Below are 19,934 nucleotides of genomic sequence, written 5' to 3' on the forward strand. Positions count from 1 at the left end.
GATGGGTCTCGTCTCATTATATACATTACGAACATACATTCATTACTTGGCATCTTCTCAAGCTACTCACACTCGCTTGGTACTACTGCATTCATTACTTTTGCACACATTTTTTTTTATTTGATTTACCCTTGGATAGGGCTTCGTTCATTATCATTATCCACTCTTTAATTACAGCATACGACCGGTCGGCCTCATACTGCCCATCATATCACATTCATTTGACATTCATCCTTTCAGATTGGATCGACAGGCTTTCGTCAACACTTCAGACCAACCCGACAGATCTCATTCAGTAACATGCATCCTCCCAGCACAACGGAGAGTGGGATTAGCATCTTTACAACCCGGCATCTGCAACCCACCCCTTTGACATCACATATCGCATGCTGTGAGCCCCTTTACGGGTCGTTTACAGTCTAGCACATCAACAGCGTCTCATCCCGCTCTCACAAACAAAATCATTTTTTTTGCAAAGGCATTTCCCCGGGGCTCTTTCGATCGACACATCTACAGCTCTTGGACACGTCAAATTGGAACTGCGATCAGGACACACAAACCCGGGGACAACACAACGCAATCTACACGATTTTTGTATAAAGGATTGCTGTACATAACGGCAATTCTTATAATGGCAATCGAACTAGGCATCTTTAGCCCTTGGCTTCAGGGGCAATCTAGGATCTGCCAGAAGGGATGAGGAGCTCTTGCTTGACTTTTCGACTACGTTCTTGGCTTGACGGTCTGGATTGACCATTCTTGGCGTCTGATGCATTGGGGGAGCCGGTGGGAGGAGTTTGCGTATGGAAAGGTGATTGCCCATGTGTTGGGCTTTTCCAGGAAGTTGGTTTGCTTGGACGACCATCGACGGACGACCATTCATCAACGGACAACCTATGGAGGTTGATAGCGTCCTGGGACCAGGACTGAGACGACTTCTCAGTTTCGTTCCTTGGGTCGAAGCACCGGGCATGTCGAACGCACGTTGAAAGGTGGTGAGGGGGTCTTTTGAGCGAGGTTTCATGGAGCCTCATCTTCTTTGGACCGTTGGTAACGGAAGAGACAAGGGGGATTGGTCCAGGTTAAGAACTGGAAAGTGGCCCGGACTGGAAACCGGGAACTGACCTGAGTTGGAGACTAGGAACTGGCTCGGGTTAGATACTGGGAACTGGCCAGGGCTAAAGACTGGGGATTGACCTGGGAGAGGCTGCGGGCTGCCGTTAGAGGAGAGGAAGGTTGACAAGTTTCGACCTTGATCCCTTGGCGAGGCAGTGCCGGAGACGAAGAGACATGGAGGAAACGACCACGGCTGGCCATGTGCAAAGGGGCAAACAAACCCCTTTTCCACCTACCTGATCAGCATTCCCTGGTGTTCAACCAGCGAGACACCCCTTGGGATGATCAGATGGAGGGCTGAGGCAGCCCGATGAAGACCGACGTATCGCCAGTTTCGCAAATTTCATATGATGGTGTTTTTGGATCCTTATACTTGGGGATCCAAGCTTTCTGTCATCTGGAATTGCGAAATGTTCGAGTGATACGCTCAATCACGGGGCGTGTTGCAGGACTACGATGTTGGTCTTGGGTCCTGGCTTTTTTTTTTCGTCAGGGCTTGTCTATCTAGTCCTCGGGAAATCCCTCATTTCTTTCTCGTCGTTGTGGCTGTGGTTGTGGTTGTCGGTATGTCACGGATTGGACTTCCACAATACAAATCACGAAGCCATCTTTGTGTGTTTTGGACGCGGGCTGAACGGCATCTCGACGGCCATGATGCCTCGAGTACTTTGCAACTCATCTACTCAGAATGGAAGCTACGACAGCAACGAAATCTGAATTCGGTGGAAGGGTATCGGGTACCCTTCTTCGGTCGGATCAGTTTGCGACAGACGGTTCATTTTGTGTCTTTTTGGTCCTTTTCTGCATGGAGCTATGGCATGACTGAAAGGACGACGGTGGAAGATGGGAGAAAGGGGATGATCCTTGGGGAGAGGGATGTTTCTTGAAGAGAGGGATGCTTCTTGGGGAAGGGAATGTGCCTTGAAGAGGAGAATGTGTTTCTTAGGGGACCGAAACCTGTTTGAAGGCTTGCGAATGTAACGGAGGGTTGACGACAGGTATACGCATGCGGTACGGAGATTCCACGCTCCTTGACGGATGAGATTTGAGAGGTCGACTGGACAAGAGCGAGGCACAACAACGAGGAACAAACTTGGCCGGATAGCTGTTTGCATACAGCAATCTGGACAGTGGCGATGTGAATGCTTGATATTGATCAGGCGTTACCACACACGTCTTCTTTATTCCTCGGTGCCTTGATCTACCAGACTGACGAGTCATTTCACTCCTGGAGTGACGGGGTCTGGGGTTGTTCTTGACTTGGGGACAGGCAGAGGCGAGGACAAGATTCCTCCCTGGGGCTAGCTCGAGTGTTATAACGACTCTGCACCAATCCGTGAATGCCTTTGCAGGGTAATGGTTTTGGAGAGGAAAGATCTACAGCACAAACAACAGTCTGTTTGCCGAAATAGCCATATATTAGCATTTATTTCGAATCTATTTTGCGTTTAGTTGACCTTGTTCTCTTGCCAGGAGAAGAGACCGCCTCTGTGACCATATTCAACGTGAATATAGACTATGCTGGGAATAATTGACTATCGTATCGAGAAGTATTGGTTGACAACCATTCACCTCTCGCTCCATATCACATCTTTCACAAACGCGCTCTAGCACGCACGATCATACCCACTAGAGAAGTCAAGATCCCGTCATCCTTGTCTTTGTTCATGTGGTTCAATTCCTCGCACGCATATGTCTAGGCTGTCATTTCTGGAGACATTTGAACCGACAGTAGACGAAAAAAGCGACTAGGGAAGCCACACGATTAAATAAATAATAAAAGTTCAGTACATAAACAGCATGTAATGTCAATTTTTTAATTATCGCGTTCAAAACCTCGCTATTGATAGCCTGCAAAAGGCATCTACAAATTGGCAAAACCTAGTGGGTCTATGAACCCCTGCTAGCTTCTATTTCAAGGCTCTTGATTTGCTATCCCGCAAAGAGGTTCGTGGCTATAAATAGATGGCCAAACAGGTCAAGATACCCACAAGGTTTTGACAATTTGCAGAGTCGATTTGCGTGTAATAAACTTCGATGAAAAGGCCATTTATAATAAAACGTGTACTCTACATATAACAAAAACCCAAACTGGGGTAATTAGTAGCATGGCTAGTCTCACCTACATGACTGTGCCAAGTAGGCCCTTTGGGGGTGGCTGGTCCTGTTTCGACCCCAGGGTTTGGACTTGCTTCCTTTTTGTGGAGGGTTTGTCAGAGAACATCCGCGGGCACTCGATGAAAGAAGCTTCATCCCGTGTATAAGTTAAACTGTAAGTTTAGGAAATCACATTCCAAGAATTGCACACTGCGAGTCCTGGTGGCTTGGTCAAAAAGGCTCCATGAGCTCGGCGAGAAAAGTCATGACATGCCCTTTGAGAGATCGCACCGGCGAGGCACCTGATCTATACAACCCTTGCAGCTTGTCAGCGACACCTCCTTGACTGTATTGTTGTACCAGATAAGCGGACACATTCTTTCGTCTGGGGATATTGTGAGGAAACTTGGGGGGAGACATCTGATAGGGTAAGAAAATGGCTGGTGAGTTGTATACGAGGCCTTCTATTACGAGATAAGCGACTTACCATCATGACGGTCATGTCCGAGTGATACGTCATATGAAGGCTCCTCTCAAAACAAAACAAAACATTAGCCAGCGAAGGAAGAGGCTGGATATTGACAGGCATGACATGACATTCAGCTTCTTCCAGATCAAATTACCTTCCCAATGAGTACAGCCTCCTGACCTGGCTTGGATGGCAGCTTACACCAACAATCTTGTGACCGAAAACATGGAGGTCAGCATGAAAATAGCCATTTCCAATTGGCATGAGGCCTGCCATGGGAATTGACAAGTTACATGCGTTAGGAGGGTGTAAGCCCTTGCCTTGCTATTGGCTGACCAAGTACAACACCATCAAACGAAACTGGCTCAGCCAGGCACAAGAGGCAAGCTGAATTGCTTCAGCTGCGGGATTACGCGTCTTGGCATTAAATACGATTAATTCATTTGCTAAAACTTGACTGTTATACCGCCCAAATCTAGATACCGCCTGTGCGCCGCCGCTTTCCAGGTTGCCGTTGTAACTGATACATTCATGTATGTAAATCTTATTGGGAGGGTATCCAAACGCTCAAATGACAGGTTACATAATGGTTGGGCATGTCTGACAATAAGCCCGTGTAAATGGCATCTTCTATCACAGGTAAATGATCGAATCAGCAGAAAAGCTTACTACACCCTCCGTTCCTCGTCATCCAGTAACCTCTCGCCTTCCGCATGCGCATGATGGGGCTTGTTGCGATATAACACATAGTGCTGGGTGATGAAGATGCTGTCGTAGATCATGCTGATGTTGCCGAGCGCAAACTTGACCGGGTTGCCCGTGATGCCGCTCCAGTCACGCTGCTGGTAGCTGTCAATGGCCTGCTGGCTGACGCTCAGCACGCCACCCGTCAGATCGAGTAGGATCTGCGAGATGCTCCAGCCCTCGGTGCTCTGGTTGTTGTAGTTGGCGACAATCTGGGGCGTGTACTTGATCAAAGTCACGATCAGCTTGACATAGCCGATGGCATACACAACATCCAAGGCGACCCAATCGTAGAGAGGATCGTTTCCAGCCGAAGCGGTAACAATGACACACGTCAGGACGACCCCTGTGATACAGCCGGCGGCTACCCCAAGGATGAAACGGCTGGGGCGATTCCCGGGGCTTGGGGTAAAGTTCCACAGGGAGGAGAACAGGTACTGGGAGACGGTGATGATGGACAGGATCAGAGCGTGGAGAGCAAACGTGATGTCGTTGAACTGGACGGTGGGCTCGAGGCCGCGGTGGCGGGCAGCATACTGGGCACGGATCTCAGGGGAGTAGTAGAAGGCCAGGTTGGACACAAAGTACGCGAGGAAGCCTGTGACAGAATCATCGTGGTCAGCAAACTTGAAGCGACGTCGGAGGGGTTGCAGAGCTGAGCTGGGTGAGGATCCCCTGGCTAAGAGACCAACGGGGGTCATGAACGTGGCGGTGATCGGGCCCAGGGTGCCGGGGCGGCAGGGCAACAGAGCCGCGGGCCGGGGGGTGTGAGATGACAATCATGCCATGGGGGGGAAGGATAAGAAGCAGAGGGCGCGTGGGATGGGATGGTAGACGGGCGCGCGGTTGGGCACTCACCGAGCACGTTGATGAAGGGAAAGTCGACAGTGGTGCCGCTGGTGGAGCGTCGACGCCAGTTGAGCAAGGCCTGGGGATAGAAGGAGGCGCTCCAGGCGAGGAAGTAGACCCAGCCGAAGACGCCCGAGAGAAAGGTGAGCAACCCGTCGGCCATGGTCTGGTCTTGTTTTATTGTTTGCTTTCTACGGGGGGTAGAGACGCGATGAGAGACCGGGGTAAGAGAGTGGAAAGAAAGGCGGAGACCGGAAAAGACCAGATAAAGATACAAAGAGAGGAATTGAAAGAGCGGAGAGAAGGAAAAACGGCGACGTAGAGTCGCTGGTGGTGATGATGATGTTGCTCGTGGAAGATCGTGTGACTGGTTAAAGGAGAGCTCATGTGCTGGGCGCCGCAGCTGATGCAATCGCGGTACGTACCTTATTTTCCCCCTTCCCTTGCGCCATCGCTAGCCGCCTTTCCCCTTACGGTAAAGGGGGCAAACTCGACGTGGCGCCGCCGCGGGAAGTGGAAGTTAGGGCCCTGAGGCTGACCTGCCAGAAGCCCGGAAAGTGCCTGCAGCTGTGGCTGGCGCAGGTGCCGAGCTGTGGCTGCATGGTCCAATCAGAACCTGCCGATCGATCAGGTGGGGGCCCTGTCGAATCGAAGGGGGGCTGTTTTGCCAAATCTTGGATATTGTGTGTTTGTTGCACATGCTTTTGACGTCGTGAAAGCATCAATAAATTGAATGTGTTGTCATGATGCATAAAAGATCGGGTAGAGCAGGAAAGCGGTGATACAAGATCTACTGCGCCTGTGCGAAGCGAGAAATGATGCAGACGCTACAAATGGACATTCTGCCTTCAATCTCAGCAGCCTTCGCGATGGGATGGGCAGCCATACGGGAAAGATTCGGTCAGCTCGAGCTCGATGTTATTTCGACTAGAGCAAGGCACGGGTATCAAAATTCGAATCCATGGCTTCTGGAACAAAATATTTGCTGGGACCCGGGCTAATAAACCCAACAAGCAAAAAGCATAGACAAGGACGAAAACGCACACCACGGGAATTGTCCGAGGCGCCCTGTCGTTGTTCGGTATACCCTCACCGCTGTGGATCCCTGTTTTAACTCACACGCCCCCCTTTCTAATCTTCGAAATTCCTTCACCTTGAGCTTTGTCGCCGGTCGCCAGCGGTGTGCTCAGAGCCGCAAGTTCGATCAGGCCAGCCACGACAAAAGCACGCCAGAAGCAAAAGGGGACCAGGGAAAAAAAAAGAGTGGGGGGCTCGCAGCATCGGAACAGGCCGGACGAACTGGCGACCGTCACGGGTTATTTTCTTTTCTGGTTCGTCTCCGTTTCACTTTCACACTGAAAAAGAGACTGATGATACTCGGATCCGAAGTGGACTTTTTTGCTTTCGTTTCTGGAACGGATGTGACTCTTTTAAAAAGGTTTTCCGCCGGTATCGCCATGCCGTGCTGTGTCCGAACTATCTCCGCCCCACGTCTCTAAATCAATGATACACGTCAACTTGGAATAGAATCACGGGAACAGACCGAGGGAGAGGCTGATGGGAATAGAATCAGGATACGAGCTCGCGCGATACGTTTGTTTTGATGCCACACGGCCTTGGGCCTCCGTTGAAGGCGGGACCCCCTTTTTTCAACGTCATGACGATGGACAGACAGAACCAGGTTTCATCACCCATGGATTATTGTCAATTAACAGAAACAGCATGATTTAATTCTTCACCGACACACCTAACCTCTCACCTCACCTCACTTGTGTCTGCTTCACCTGTCGGCGCCCAACGGGAGACGGAGGCTAGATTAGAGCTTTGGTCAAGGAGAGCCAGCCCGATAGCACACCCTGTCAGAAGAGAGTGGGTATGCTTTCATCGACAGGGCTGGGCTGGGCTGGCTGGGCCTGGCCTGCCCCTGGCGGCCGTTCCGGGACGGCCTTTGCTCGGCACCGGGACGGTACTTGTCACCTTACGCAGGCTACCTCACCTCACCTCACATTGGGTTACGCCGCGTTGCGTGTGTGTGCAGCAGACAGATATGGCTGCAGCATGACTGCGAGATGCAACCATCCATGCAGGAAGCGCAGCGCAGCCAGGCGGCTACCGACGTCCACACAGCCTGACCCGTATCACTGGCGTGTCTAACAAACAGAGTTGTCGATATCCACACTGCTGTTCTGGGCAATTAATGGATCACAGAGATAGCAAAAACAGCCCGTTCTATTCCCTTTGACCCAGGGCCCGGCATTCGGCATCGTCAGTTCCAGGCCCCAGGGTCTTAAGAAACAGGTCATGATCGTACACGCCCCCCATGGCGGATATCCACCCATGTTGCGCAATTCAGGGCAGCATTTGCTATTGCTTCCATCATGTTTTTTTTTTTCTTCTACGGCCCTTTATCTCTTTTACTGATCGACCCAATCATCCACGGTCGCACGACAACCCACCGCGAGTCAGCTTATCTGACGCCGGGATGGGCGTCTTTACGCGCCGCTCAAAGGTTAACGGGCAAAACGGGCGTAGGTTGTATACAGTACCGAATCTGTCATTCCAGCCAGCCTTTGAAAGACTTCAGCTTTCAACCAGGTCGCAATGCTATTCCTGATAGCGTCTTGAGGGTGTGCGACTGGCGCTCGGTGAGACACCGTCCCGTCAAGCCACTGCATGCTGACAATGGATCAACCTTGAGGAGCCAATCCCTTAGCTCGGCATACCCTTGCCTTTTGATGAACGTGTAGGTATCATGATCATGTACCGTCCCGTCCCGATCCCTGGCCACTCGACTCGTCTCGTTTGACTCACCCTAGTCCCTGTTGGTCGCTATCGAACCTCGTCCATTTCTCGGAGAGGGCGTGTCCGGTCGACAGGTCTGGCACAGTACAGTAGACTCATACAAAAGAGTCAATCTTGATTTTGTATATGAAGCGAGCCTCGTCCCGCCCTGAATCTCACTTCTTCCCCATCTTGTATCTATCAACATCTGTTGCAAATCTACAATCCATCTCTTGCTTGGACCTTCCAACCAATTGACTAGAGTCAACCACATCTACCATCCTCCAAGGATCGACATTCAGCTCTAAGATCAGCATCACGCCAAAAGCTGCACGTGCTATCTTTCACCATCACCATCAATCCAATCCAACTTTTCCAACTTGTTCATAAGTCTGGGGAAAGCCCACTAGTCGGATCACTATCCACATCAACCATCACCACTTACACCAATACCACAACATCAACCATCATGGCTGCCACAATTCAGCAACAGCCCTCAGAACAACCCCATCAGACTGGCTTCCTTGATCTCCCCGTCGAGATCCGCCTGGAAATCTACGACCAGCTCCTCCGCACAACACCCTACACAAAGTGCTGTCGCCCCGGTCCCGATTCCAAGGTGCACGCCTCTCTCCTCCGCACCAACCGCCAGATCCACGACGAGGCCACCGACCTCCTCTACGGCTCAAATACCTTCCTCGCCCACCCGACACTCCTCACCTCATTCCCCCGCCTGCGCGCTTGGTACGGCCCCGTCAAGGAGTCTTCCATCATCCCCCGCATCCGCCGCTTCCACACCCAGGTCCGCCTGGACGTCGACCTCCCCTACGAGGCCGACGCCGTGACAGAAGCATTCAGCGGGCTTGACGAGCTCTCCATCGACGTCGTCCAGGCCATGTTCCTCGGCGTCGGCTACCGCAACCTCCGCAAGTTTGAGGGCGTCCGCGGTGTCAAGAAGGTCCGCATCACGGGCAGCACCACTGGCTTCGAGGACTACGTCCAGTGGCTCAAGATGGCCATGATGAGCGAACCCGACGCCAAGGTCCCCGACTTTGTGCCTCAGCAACAAGCCGGCTGGGTCCAGCGGTTAGCCAACGTGCACTACTAAGTGTACTCTACTTTGATTGATTCGTTCGACTTTTTTCGCTTCACATCGCGTGTTTTGTAAATTTGGGTATACTTTGGACAACAGGGCGAACAAAAAAGCAATAACGAATGATGAAGACTGTTTAGATTTTGTTATTGGCCGGCGTTTTTGGGAAAATGGGAATTTGACACTTTTACAAGAGATTCCCACAGCGTTCGTTGAACGGGCGCAAATACAGGATGGAAAGACAATCTACAATACTAGTATAGTGATAGATTATAATCAGATCAAAGATTTCAACAAAGAATCTTCCTTTGCCATGTGAAGTCTTGGAAGAGGCTATTCTTAGGTGCAGAGATAAATCGATGAGCTCGCGGAAGAGGTCCCTATTTTCCCAGTCAGACAGAGAGATATCCATTTCTATACAGATAAGACAGGACGGCAAGCCATCCGCTAGATCCATGAAAGAGTTTCACCTGGTTGACCAACGATGGCGCCAAATTTCCCACATCATGACTATCCTAATAACTTGCTGGCTACATCCCCTATCAGCTTGCTAGAATAGCATACTTACCATTATCCTCTTATTAATCAAAGTCTTTTGGCCAGATACAAGCAAAGTTCCTGATATGGTTGTCCTTAACGAAAGGGACCTGTAAATCCAGAGCTGTGTCTTATAGCTCGGACAGAGTATAGCAAACAAATAGAAATCCACGAGAGATGCGCAATAATGCTACTAAGAGGGTGATTTTCTGAAACAATCACATCGAGGCTCATATGAATAGCTGCAGGAGACATGGCATGAATAACGTGAGAGCTACCATAGTGCTTAAAGACATCAATATCCGTCCGCATACCACATCCCATCTGAACCTCGAGAGAGTAAATTTAAGCAAGGTATATTCTGCGCCTGCCTTAGGCTACGCATATCATCATAAAATCTTTAACTTGCGCATCATAGCAAGAGTTGAGTGTGTGATACACTGACACGTGCCTGTGTTGCCGATGCATCACGACTCGACCAACCTCGCCGGCAATGAGCTACCTCTCCAAACACTCGCCTTCCACCCACACAATGCATATCTTCGCCTTAGATCCCAACTCTTTGAGGCCTTGCTCAGGTCTTGGGAGCCACACCTGCCAAAGACTCCCATACGAAGACGACTCCTTGGTCCGTGTTTCGTCATGGCATTGACGACCACCACACCAGCATCCTTGCGAATGCGCGAGCCTCAGTCCGCCAGGCTATAGCACTTTCCGAAGGGAGCCACATACCTCAAGCCTTTGTACCTCTAGGCGGATTGATTCTGGCATCGGCTAGAAGAGCGCATCAGGGAGAGCTCTGGATGATCAACCAAGCCCAAGTCTAGCCTCGAGCCGGACAACCTCCACCCAGTGCCATCTCGTTGACCGAAGACTCGTTGTTGGAGAATTGGAGCCCGGAGAAGGTGCAGCGACGAGATGCCGTGCTCCGGGAGGACATGAGGCGATAGGGCCCATCTAGCTCGCATCCGATGGAGGTTCGGGTGCCGTTTCGCCAGACAACCATGGCGGCTGATTGCCGCGATCCCTTCACCTTGAACGGTCCCCTCCTTCTTTGAGCAGGTAGCCCGTGAAAGGTTTCTCCTCCTTTGAGCTTTACTACCTTTCCTCTACATGGGGATGAACAGCTCCATGGGGCACATATCATGACTCCTTCTCTCGCAGACAACCCAACAACAACTGGAAGCTGCTTGATCTCGTTCACCACCACAGGGACATATCAAGGCAACTCACCAGAGAAGCACAGTAACGAGACCACACAACCATCATATCTGTCTCTCAACGCAACAATCAAACAAGGCCACTGTGCTGGCATTGGGATATGATGCTATGATGTGTTGATAATGTGTTCTTTGTTATAGTTGAAGCCCGGCCCTCGATGGGATAACTGAGCCAGAAGAGCGCAACAGTCAAACATCTCATGAGCTTTGCAGAAGCGCTCACGCCAGCCCCAGCAGCGAACAACACAATTATCAACACACGACGGCATCAAAAACACCGCACTAGACTACTCCTCACCTCCCTCGTCGAGTCTGGATATCTCCCTGACCATGGGCCTGGCCTCATTCAGCTCATGAGTCAGAACAACAACGGTATCATGACCCTGAGTGTCGACAAGGTTAACAAGAAGAAGGAGTTCATCAGAAGGAGTTCATTGATGCACTCGTCAAGTACCCATACCAGGCGACGGAGCAGATTCTTGGTGCCGTCTACGACCATGCCTACTTTCAGCGCATGTCGATCTACTCCTGGGAGACTCTCGACCTTGGGGATTTCAGTCACGTCCCCATCACTATCCCATACCCACCCACCAATGAACCCTACCCTTTCCATGACGATGGCCGCCCTGGCGTTCCGACTTCGATACCCTTCGACGCTCATCTTACGGTATTGGGGTTTGATACCGTCATGTATTGATAACTGTGTCTTTGATGGCAAGAGAAGAATGCCCTTCGACGCACACAGCTGCATAGCGATGCACACCTACATCTTCAACAGCAACCCCCCGAGATGCCCCCTTTCCCACGATACAAGCGGTTTGGTCATACTTAACGATTCTACTTTTTTTCTTCCATTATGGTTACACTTCTCTTCTCGGTCAAAGAGAGGACCAGGCATAGAGTAAACAACACCACTATCGCTGCAACGGCGGCACCAAAACCCAGTGTCGAAAAATACCGTAACCTACAAAGGTTGATAGCTCGTCGAAAGTGTAAGAACTTTACCCATACAAGCCCCCTTTGCTGTCCGACAGATGCTGACTTCCGGGTCAGCAACCATTGTCGCATACTCTTCTATCATCATGACACCTCTCTCCGAAAGAGGGCATCAGCCACAATAACAAAGAACACAGTTATCAACACATGACAGCATTGAAACCTAATGCCTTAAAACACCGCGGCCGAAGCATTATTACCATTATACGGGCCTTCTACGGTGGTAACCATGCGAGGTTAAAGTCTGTCTACACGATAAACACCTCACCCGCCCCAACAACCTTCAACTTTACAGCCTCACCAACGAATCCTCTCGGTGTTTCTGTGGCCACCTGGTCATTTTCAAAGTGAGTCATTCTTCAAACTCTATATCTGTTTCGTCTATATAATGACCGTCTACCCCCCTAGATCGATCCCTTCCTTCCTTCCTCTTCATCCTCCTGCGAGCCCTCCGGGGCTCCAAACAACATCTTCTCCATCAACTCCAACCCATACTGAGGCGGTTCCTAGTCAATATTTGGGACCGTCTCAGTATGTTCTTCCTCTAATCCGTCCAAAACATTCGGATCGGTCGACGATGCGCCAAAGCTCTCACCTGCGTCCCTCTCATGTCGCCCTGGTGTTTGACGACCAAACACTCTCATGCGCAGGCCCACCGAGAACACGGCTAATCGACAAGAGTCTCCTGTGCAGTGGAGATGCGACCTTTCCTTGATATTTCAGACCGCTCCATCTCGGAATCAGGTTCCTCAGAGATGCCTACTGTTCCATACCAACCACGATCAACTTGAACCGGAAGAACACGGCATCTCTCCCCGAGGGATTGTTACCGACTTGAAAGCACATGAACTATTACACTCCCTGCCGCCATTCAATTGGTAGTAGCAGGGACAAGGGGCAGGGTCACTTGGTGAAGAGCAGTCGCTCTCTACGGCACCACCAAGTGTAACACTAACACCTGCCCTTTGATGACGCAAATTGCTTGCTGGCCCTGTCAGTTTTAGCACGATTCAGGGCACCCAAGGGTGCTTCCATCACATACATGCCGACATTATGTCGGGGACTGGTGCTCGATGCCAACCATTCCTGGCATCCTGTTTTTACGGGAAGCACACAATTTCACATTTCCTAGCAACCTCACAGCAACTGGTAGACACTTGGTCTCCGGCTTTGGTTGCATCGACGCGCAGAAACCCACATCCAGAACTTTCACCAGACGATTCAGAGTCGTCGCGGTGTCTTGACGGATCTGGGTCTGACGCAGCACATCTTGTGTTGAAGACGGTGTTCTTTGTCACCGAGCTTGACACTCTCTCTTCTTCGTAGGAAGAGAAGTGCTCGAGTTCACAAAGTCACTGGATCAACCATGCAACTCTTGGAGTTGCAGCTCGAAAACGAAACCTGGCTGTGAGCTAGGTTTGACTGCCTGGAGCCCTCAAAGTCAGTCATCCTGCGCCTCAGTCCTTCAAGGTTTCAGAAGGCTTTACTACCCAAGTCTTCACTACGACCACCAACATCTACACTCAACCCGTTCAACCCGACCTCACGCTCCAGGGCAAGTATCGCCACTGGCCTCTTAATCTCGGCTTCGCCTCTACTTCGACTCGCCAGCGACGTTGCGCTCCAGTCTTCGTCACTGACATCCCCACCCCGCCTTCGCCTCAACTTTGAGGGCCCGGATCTCAACCGAACCCCATCGCCTCCCTGCCCAACAGTCCCTCACCCAATAAACAGAGAGTTAGATGGGGAGTCACAAGTATGTCCCCGACTTACTCCGTTTTCAGTGCACCAATAGCTGGAGGCTATTCGCCTGGAGAGCATTGCTGCAACTATGGGTACGACCTAAGACCCGACACCACATCGAATGACATTTCAGAGATTGAATCGAATGGAACTGTGTTCTTTGCTACTGTACCCAACACTTCCTTTGGGTCTTGTGAATGGAAATGGAGTTATCAACACTGAGGACTGCCCTGAACAATGATGATGGCCACAAGTGGGATAGTCATAGAGGGTGTCGGGGGGATCATTTGCTCTGTTTAGGCTCCCTGTGCAGACATAGGTTACAGGGAAAGGTAGAGGACGGAGAAAGGTAGTTTAGATCAATTCAAAATTTGAAGACAAACCCATCGCTCTCGGCCCCATCTCCCCTCATACGTCGGTCGTCCTGTAATCCTCGCCCAGACCTACCATCTCATTGTTGGTCTCGAATACTGTAGAAGCGTCCGCTACATGAGAGATAACGCGGACGGATATTTGACTTGCCAACGTGGCCATAGATAACGGATGACATAGATCCAGTGTAGTCGTCGGTGTTCAATAGCCGGAGCGATACCAACTTCAGCGTGAGTGTCTGAGACACATCAACCTGGACAGCTTCAATTGGCGTTGATCAAACAAGTGTCTCATTGAAGAATCAGATACAAGACTCAACAAAACGCTTAGCATTGTACAGTCACATAGGTCACACCATGGAATACCGCACAAGAACCACAACTCTAACATGTAAACTTCTTCATCATTTTCTACAGAATCGCGCAGAGATATAGTCACAATAGCACATAACAGGTGTAATAAACAACAAGAGAAACAGAAAAAAAGAGAAAAGAATAAAAAAAAAAAAGACACCCATCATGCCCTTTAAATGCCCCAGAACGCCGAGTCTGATGCAAAAGTAGCAGACGCTCCCCCCTCGCCCGCTCTGCCAGGGGACTCGGATATCAGTTGTATTTTTGTGTTCCGCTCTCGCCAGTTTATTTCGGTCGATCCCTGATTGAATATCCTCCTTCTTTCTTTCTTCGTCTTGTCTTTTTTTAGAATAATCCAAGAAAATATTGAAAAAAGAATGGATGGGTTCTCTTCCCTCGGATACCCCGGTCTGGGGGTCTCCACGTTGCCGAACACCAACCAACGATAGCCGCGGGTCCATGAACCGAACGGGGCGGCCTGGGGTCGGACATTGAAGCCCGAGCCTTGACCGTTGGAGGCGCAATAGCCGAGCAGCCACCGACAAGATACCTTGGATCTCCTCAACTTGGTTTCTGCATCTCCTTCTTGACCTTGACTTCACCTTGGTCTCGACCTTTTTTTTTTTCCTTTTGTTATTTTTTGGTCATTTTTCATCATTTCGTCTCTTTACTGAGCACCACCACCGCCCATGATCTTGGGCAGCGATCGCCAGCCCTTCTCATTGGGCAGCTTCACCTTGCCAAAGTCCTCATCCAGGTCGAGGATGACCTTGAGGGCGTTGCGGCTGCGGCCATAAGGACTAGTGTCCAGGCTGGCCTTGGAAACGGCCTCCAGACCAGTGGGAATCTTCTCGGGCTTGGTGCCAGGCATGGGCAGCATCGTGTGGAGGAACTCATAAGCGGCAAGAGTGAAACCGAACTGAGGCGAAGATCGGAAGATACGAGCGGGACCACCCTTGAAGAAGGCAGTGAAGCCCTCCTCCTTCCAGATGGTCTTGGCCGCGTGTCGCAGTCCGTTGTATGTCGCCTCGCCCTTGCGGGCCTCGACCTGAAGTCGGGTCTTGATGACGTCGCAGGGAGTCGTCAGGTACGCAGCGGGCATACCGGCGATGGCACCAGCAGTCAGGAGCTGCATGACACCGAGCTTGTGGGTGGGAGACTCGCCGAAGAAGTCCTTCTTCAGGTGGCTGTATGTGGGGAAGTAGATGGCCGAGAAGGGAACATCACGGAGCAGACAAGCCGAAGCACCCTTGTACAGACCGACGAGACCCAGGTTGCGCACAATCCACATGGCCGATCGCTTGGGGGTGCCCTCGACAGTCTTGGCAACCTCACCCTGGACCTGGAGACGAATCTTGACGATCTCGAGAGGGTTGGTGAAGACCTTGCGAAACTGGTTAGCCAACATTCATCACGCTCATGTCACAGGACGAAACTCACAACTTGGCAACCACCAGCGGAACCACCAGCAACCATCTCAGCCCACAGGGGAATGTGGCCGTTCTTGTCAGTGAGCATCTTTCGGGCCAGGTCGTTGACCGTCAGCTTGATGGCCTTCTCGGGAGCGACACCGACCAGCTGGGGCAGAACACCCGAGTAGAGACCACGAACACCCTCGTTACGGATAACCTTCTGGAAGCAGTCGATCGAGTTCTTGTACAGCCGCTGGCCGGGCTGAGCACTTCGCTGGTTCTGGAGTCGGGTCTTGACCAAATCAATGGGGTACACCATGAAGGCACCAAAGGCACCAGCAACACTACCGAGGGCAAAGCTATAGGCCGAGCTCAGAACTCCGAACAGGAGACTGCCGCCAGCAAGCTTGGCCTTGGTAGCCTCAACAGCGTCATAAATGGGGTTGCGCCATGAGGGGTCCAGGACCTTGGCGAAGTCGGAAAGGCCGAGGCGGCCAGAAGGCTCATCGAGACCAGCAAAGTGGAAGAGGATGTCGGCCTCCATGGGAGTGAAGAGAGAGAAGCGGGTGAGCTTGGCGGCCTCGTTGAGGAACTCGGGGCGGGTGATCTTGCCGTCGCCGCTCTTGTCGATGGCTCGGCGCAGGATGAGCTCTACGAGATCCATACCGCCAATGACATTCTGGAAGGCGCGCACATTGGCATAAGAGATCTTGGCGCCGATCGAGAGGTTGCACAGGGTGTGGAGGTTGTCGAGGATGTGGTCAGACAGCTTGTGGCGGGCAGTCTCTCGGATGATGCGCTCAAACTCCTCGCCGTTGATGAAGCCATCACCGTCCTTGTCAAGCTGGTGGAAGGCTTGTCGGACGCGCTCGCCCTGGAGGCCGCGGAGCATCTGGGAGAATTGCTGGTAGTCGAGAGGGTGGCGGTGCTTCTTGCTACCAATGTAAATCTTGGCCCAATCTGAGTCCCAGTCGAAGGCGATGTTCTCGGGGCCCTTGTTGAGCTCGTACAGGGTGCGGAAGTCGTCATACTTGACAGAGCCGGTGCGCTCAACATCGAAGAGGCGGAAGGCGATCTGATACTCGGCATCGGGCTTGTTGAGGAGGTTCTCAAAGACACCCCAGTCGGCCAGGCTCACCTTGCCGGCGCCCTTGGCGTCAGCAACGCTGAACAGGATGGAGTACTGGTCGCGGGAGATCTTGTGCTATTTGGAGGTTAGCCAAACCCAGCAAGCAAACATCCAGACCTCAAAGAAGCCCAGGCTGACGAGGGTGGTGGTGACTCACGAAATCCTCGCCCTTGGGCGCAACGGCGTTGATGAACTCATCGGGGCCCAGGAAGAGATCACCACTCTCGGCATCCTTGACAGCGTGCTTGATGAAGCGCGCCTTGGAGTGGGCCGAGAGCTGCTCAGGCTCGTGCGTCCCAACGAGGGTCTCCTTGACGGCCTCAGTGGCCACGGCGAGCTTGGACATGGTTGTATATGATTCGATCGGAGGGGTAAAGGAAGGGGTATCGAGGGGATTCGAATCGCGTATCTAGCAATTGAAGAGTCGGACAAGGCGGACCGATAATCAAAAGATCAGGACCGGGGGGTTCTTCCTTTGGGGTCTAAGGAGGACGGTTTCGTTTTCGCTGTGAGGCGGGTGGTCCGAGAACCGGCTTCAAAGAGGGAATTCTCTATAGCACGACGCAAAGCGCACACAAAGCAGGAAAAAAAGAGGAAAGAGAAGGGGGATTATGATTCCCTCGACAGTCGAAAGTCAGCGGCAGGGGGAGGATGTCGGAGACAATTCGATGTAGCGAAGGGGAAGAGGAAGAAGAGGAACGAGATGCGTCAATTGGGAATTTCGACGATGGAGGAGACCAGCAAGATTTTGGCATAAATTTGCTATCAGGCCGGTGGTTGGTCCGGGGGTGTGGGAGGTGGAAGGAACGATGGAAAGGCACGGGGGTACGGGGGTACAAGGGTACATGGGCCCAAGTACCTTCGGTGTCGCCTGCCTGTCCCCGTCCCCGTCCGTGAGGTGGACTGGACTGCCCGCCCACGCTGCGCTGCAGCTGCCACTGGGGGACCTAACCTCCAGTAACTCGAACGCCGCTGAAGCTGGAAGCTGGAAGCGCGGACTACCTGCCCGCCCGGGTTTGTGAGAACAGAAGGAGACGTGGGGCGTGGGCGGTCAGCGAACACCGGACCAGCGGACGGACATAAGTTGAGCCGCTGGAGGCGCGCAGTTTTTCTGGTTTCCTTTCTTTTCTCGAGAGATATTGAGGGTCTGGCCGACCGGCAAGAGAATTGGCCTTTTTTAATATTGCTTCCTTTATGTAGGAGTTGCCCCTTTCGAGACAATGGCCACGCCGTACATGACACGCGGCGTCGACAGAGGTCACCATCCACCATGGCATCACTCAGGGACCGCCCTCACTAAACCCCAAGCCATCTCCACGTGCAAAGGGAGACAAGCCCGTCCGCCGTCGTCTGAGGGCACCCACTGAACTGTGACTGACAACGCACGCAAGATGCGGTGGTACCTTGTGGTACATGTCCAAACGCAAAAGGGTGTACACTCACACATCTCATCTTGCAGTGGACCTCTCTTGGCTTGCACATCCCGGCGGCACCTGGGTACGTAGCCCAGCAGGAGAAGGAGGCTGCTCCCGTACCTTGAGCCTCAAAAAAAGGCTAACCCACAGTCCAATATCAACCACTCAAATCACCCGCATACGGGCTCTGCAGCGCGCGGTCCGGAATACACACAGATCCAGCAGATCCAGACCGAGATGAAGCCCCTCCACTGGACGGGACAGCCATGTCTGTCCAACTCCAAGCCTCGTCTTCCTCAGCACCGGGAATACCTCCCACCCCTCGACCCCCCTCCGACCCGGGGTGGCATACGCAGGTGGGGACGGACCCCAGGGGACGGACCCGCCCAGCCGGAGTTCGGAGGAGCGCCTACTGCTTCATTCAGTAAGGCCCAGGCCGTTTATTTGCTGGCGCGTTTCCGCAGCGGCACCTAACCACCTCTCTCGCATGCTGCCAGTCTCCTTGTCGCGCAGCTGTCGACGTCGCACAGCTTGAGGGAAAAAAGAAGAAAATATCCTACTCGACTCAACTCGAAGGCCCGGAACTACCTACTACGGGACTTGCGCGCCTGCGCCCGCGCGGCTGAGACAGGGTCCTCGACCCCTCCGGGTCCCCCAGCCCAGCCTTGACCTTCTGACGTGCGGATATGGAGCAATCCCCATGGGCGTCAAAAATGGTGCTGGTGCTTGCTGTACTGTCGCGGTTCCGCTGGGCCGTAGCGCATTGCCATGTAGATTGCGAGCGAGAGAGTACGTGGAGCAGGCGGCCAACGGTGATCCCCTGACCCCCATTCCTCAGCTTTTCTCATTCACCTGCTCCCTCACCTTTCCCTCGCTCCCGTTCTCCAGATCCGGGGGCGCGGAGGGTTTGCTTGTCGTCTGTGCTTGGCGTGGGCTGTCGATGCCCATGTTTCCAGAAAGATAGTCGAGTTCTTGTCCACCCATCTCCCACACGTCACATGTCCTAGTTGGGATTTTCTAGCGGCATCTGGCGACCTGGTCATTTCACAAATATGGATCTCCCCCAGGTCACGAGGTGCCTCGCTTTCACCATTTCCATCCAAGGTGAAAAGCGAGAGAAGGCCGACTCTCACCGTGGGCTCCCGTCTTTTGACTGTAACCACCCCGTGCTGTAGACCCGGTACAAGGTCGCAAGTACCGGGAGTACCGCTCGCGCACCTATCACAGGTGCTGCCGGCCGCGCTCTTTTTTTGCCCTGCCGTATCCACACCAGCTTTCTCTCACACTTCTCATCTTTTGGTCGTTCCTCTCTGCCTTTTTTGCGGGGAGTTTAGCGTCACGTATGTACGCAGGGTCAGAGGAAGAGGTACACCAGTCTACTTGCGCCGAGTACCTCCGGGGCCCCTTGGCCGTCCGGAGTGCCGGAAATTCCCGGCTAGCGAATCTTTGCTTGCCCCCCCTGGAATCAGATCTTCACCCATCGAACCCCTGTGGCCACCACCACCACCAACCCACGCGAAGAAAGCTCGTGCGCGAGCAATCAGAGAGTACGTGCGCAGCCATGACAATGGATTACGAGAATCTCCTTTGTGGGGAAATCTCGGGGTT

The 19,934-nt window shown here is 52.4% G+C and overlaps 3 protein-coding genes across 3 annotated transcripts; 1 reads left to right on the forward strand and 2 right to left on the reverse strand.

The window, feature by feature from the left end:
- Positions 1-4,350: 4,350 nt before the first annotated feature.
- On the reverse strand, positions 4,351-5,727 carry NCS57_01122700 (uncharacterized protein; the record flags this gene model as incomplete). The annotated part of the gene is made up of 3 exons (XM_053060948.1): positions 4,351-5,105; positions 5,285-5,642; positions 5,701-5,727. 3 exons carry the CDS (start codon positions 5,725-5,727, stop codon positions 4,351-4,353), a joined length of 1,140 nt encoding a protein of 379 aa, XP_052909334.1.
- A 2,798-nt stretch (positions 5,728-8,525) lies between these two features.
- Positions 8,526-9,164, forward strand: NCS57_01122800 (uncharacterized protein; the record flags this gene model as incomplete). The annotated part of the gene is made up of 1 exon (XM_053060949.1): positions 8,526-9,164. One exon carries the CDS (start codon positions 8,526-8,528, stop codon positions 9,162-9,164), a length of 639 nt encoding a protein of 212 aa, XP_052909335.1.
- A 5,873-nt stretch (positions 9,165-15,037) lies between these two features.
- NCS57_01122900 (uncharacterized protein) lies at positions 15,038-17,257 on the reverse strand (the record flags this gene model as incomplete). The annotated part of the gene is made up of 3 exons (XM_053060950.1): positions 15,038-15,754; positions 15,811-16,986; positions 17,069-17,257. The coding sequence occupies 3 exons, from the start codon at positions 17,255-17,257 to the stop codon at positions 15,038-15,040; spliced, it is 2,082 nt and encodes a 693-aa protein (XP_052909336.1).
- Between the last annotated feature and the right edge of the window lie 2,677 nt (positions 17,258-19,934).

Source organism: Fusarium keratoplasticum, chromosome 9 (assembly GCF_025433545.1).
Source record: "Fusarium keratoplasticum isolate Fu6.1 chromosome 9, whole genome shotgun sequence".
Lineage (NCBI taxonomy): Eukaryota > Fungi > Ascomycota > Sordariomycetes > Hypocreales > Nectriaceae > Fusarium > Fusarium keratoplasticum.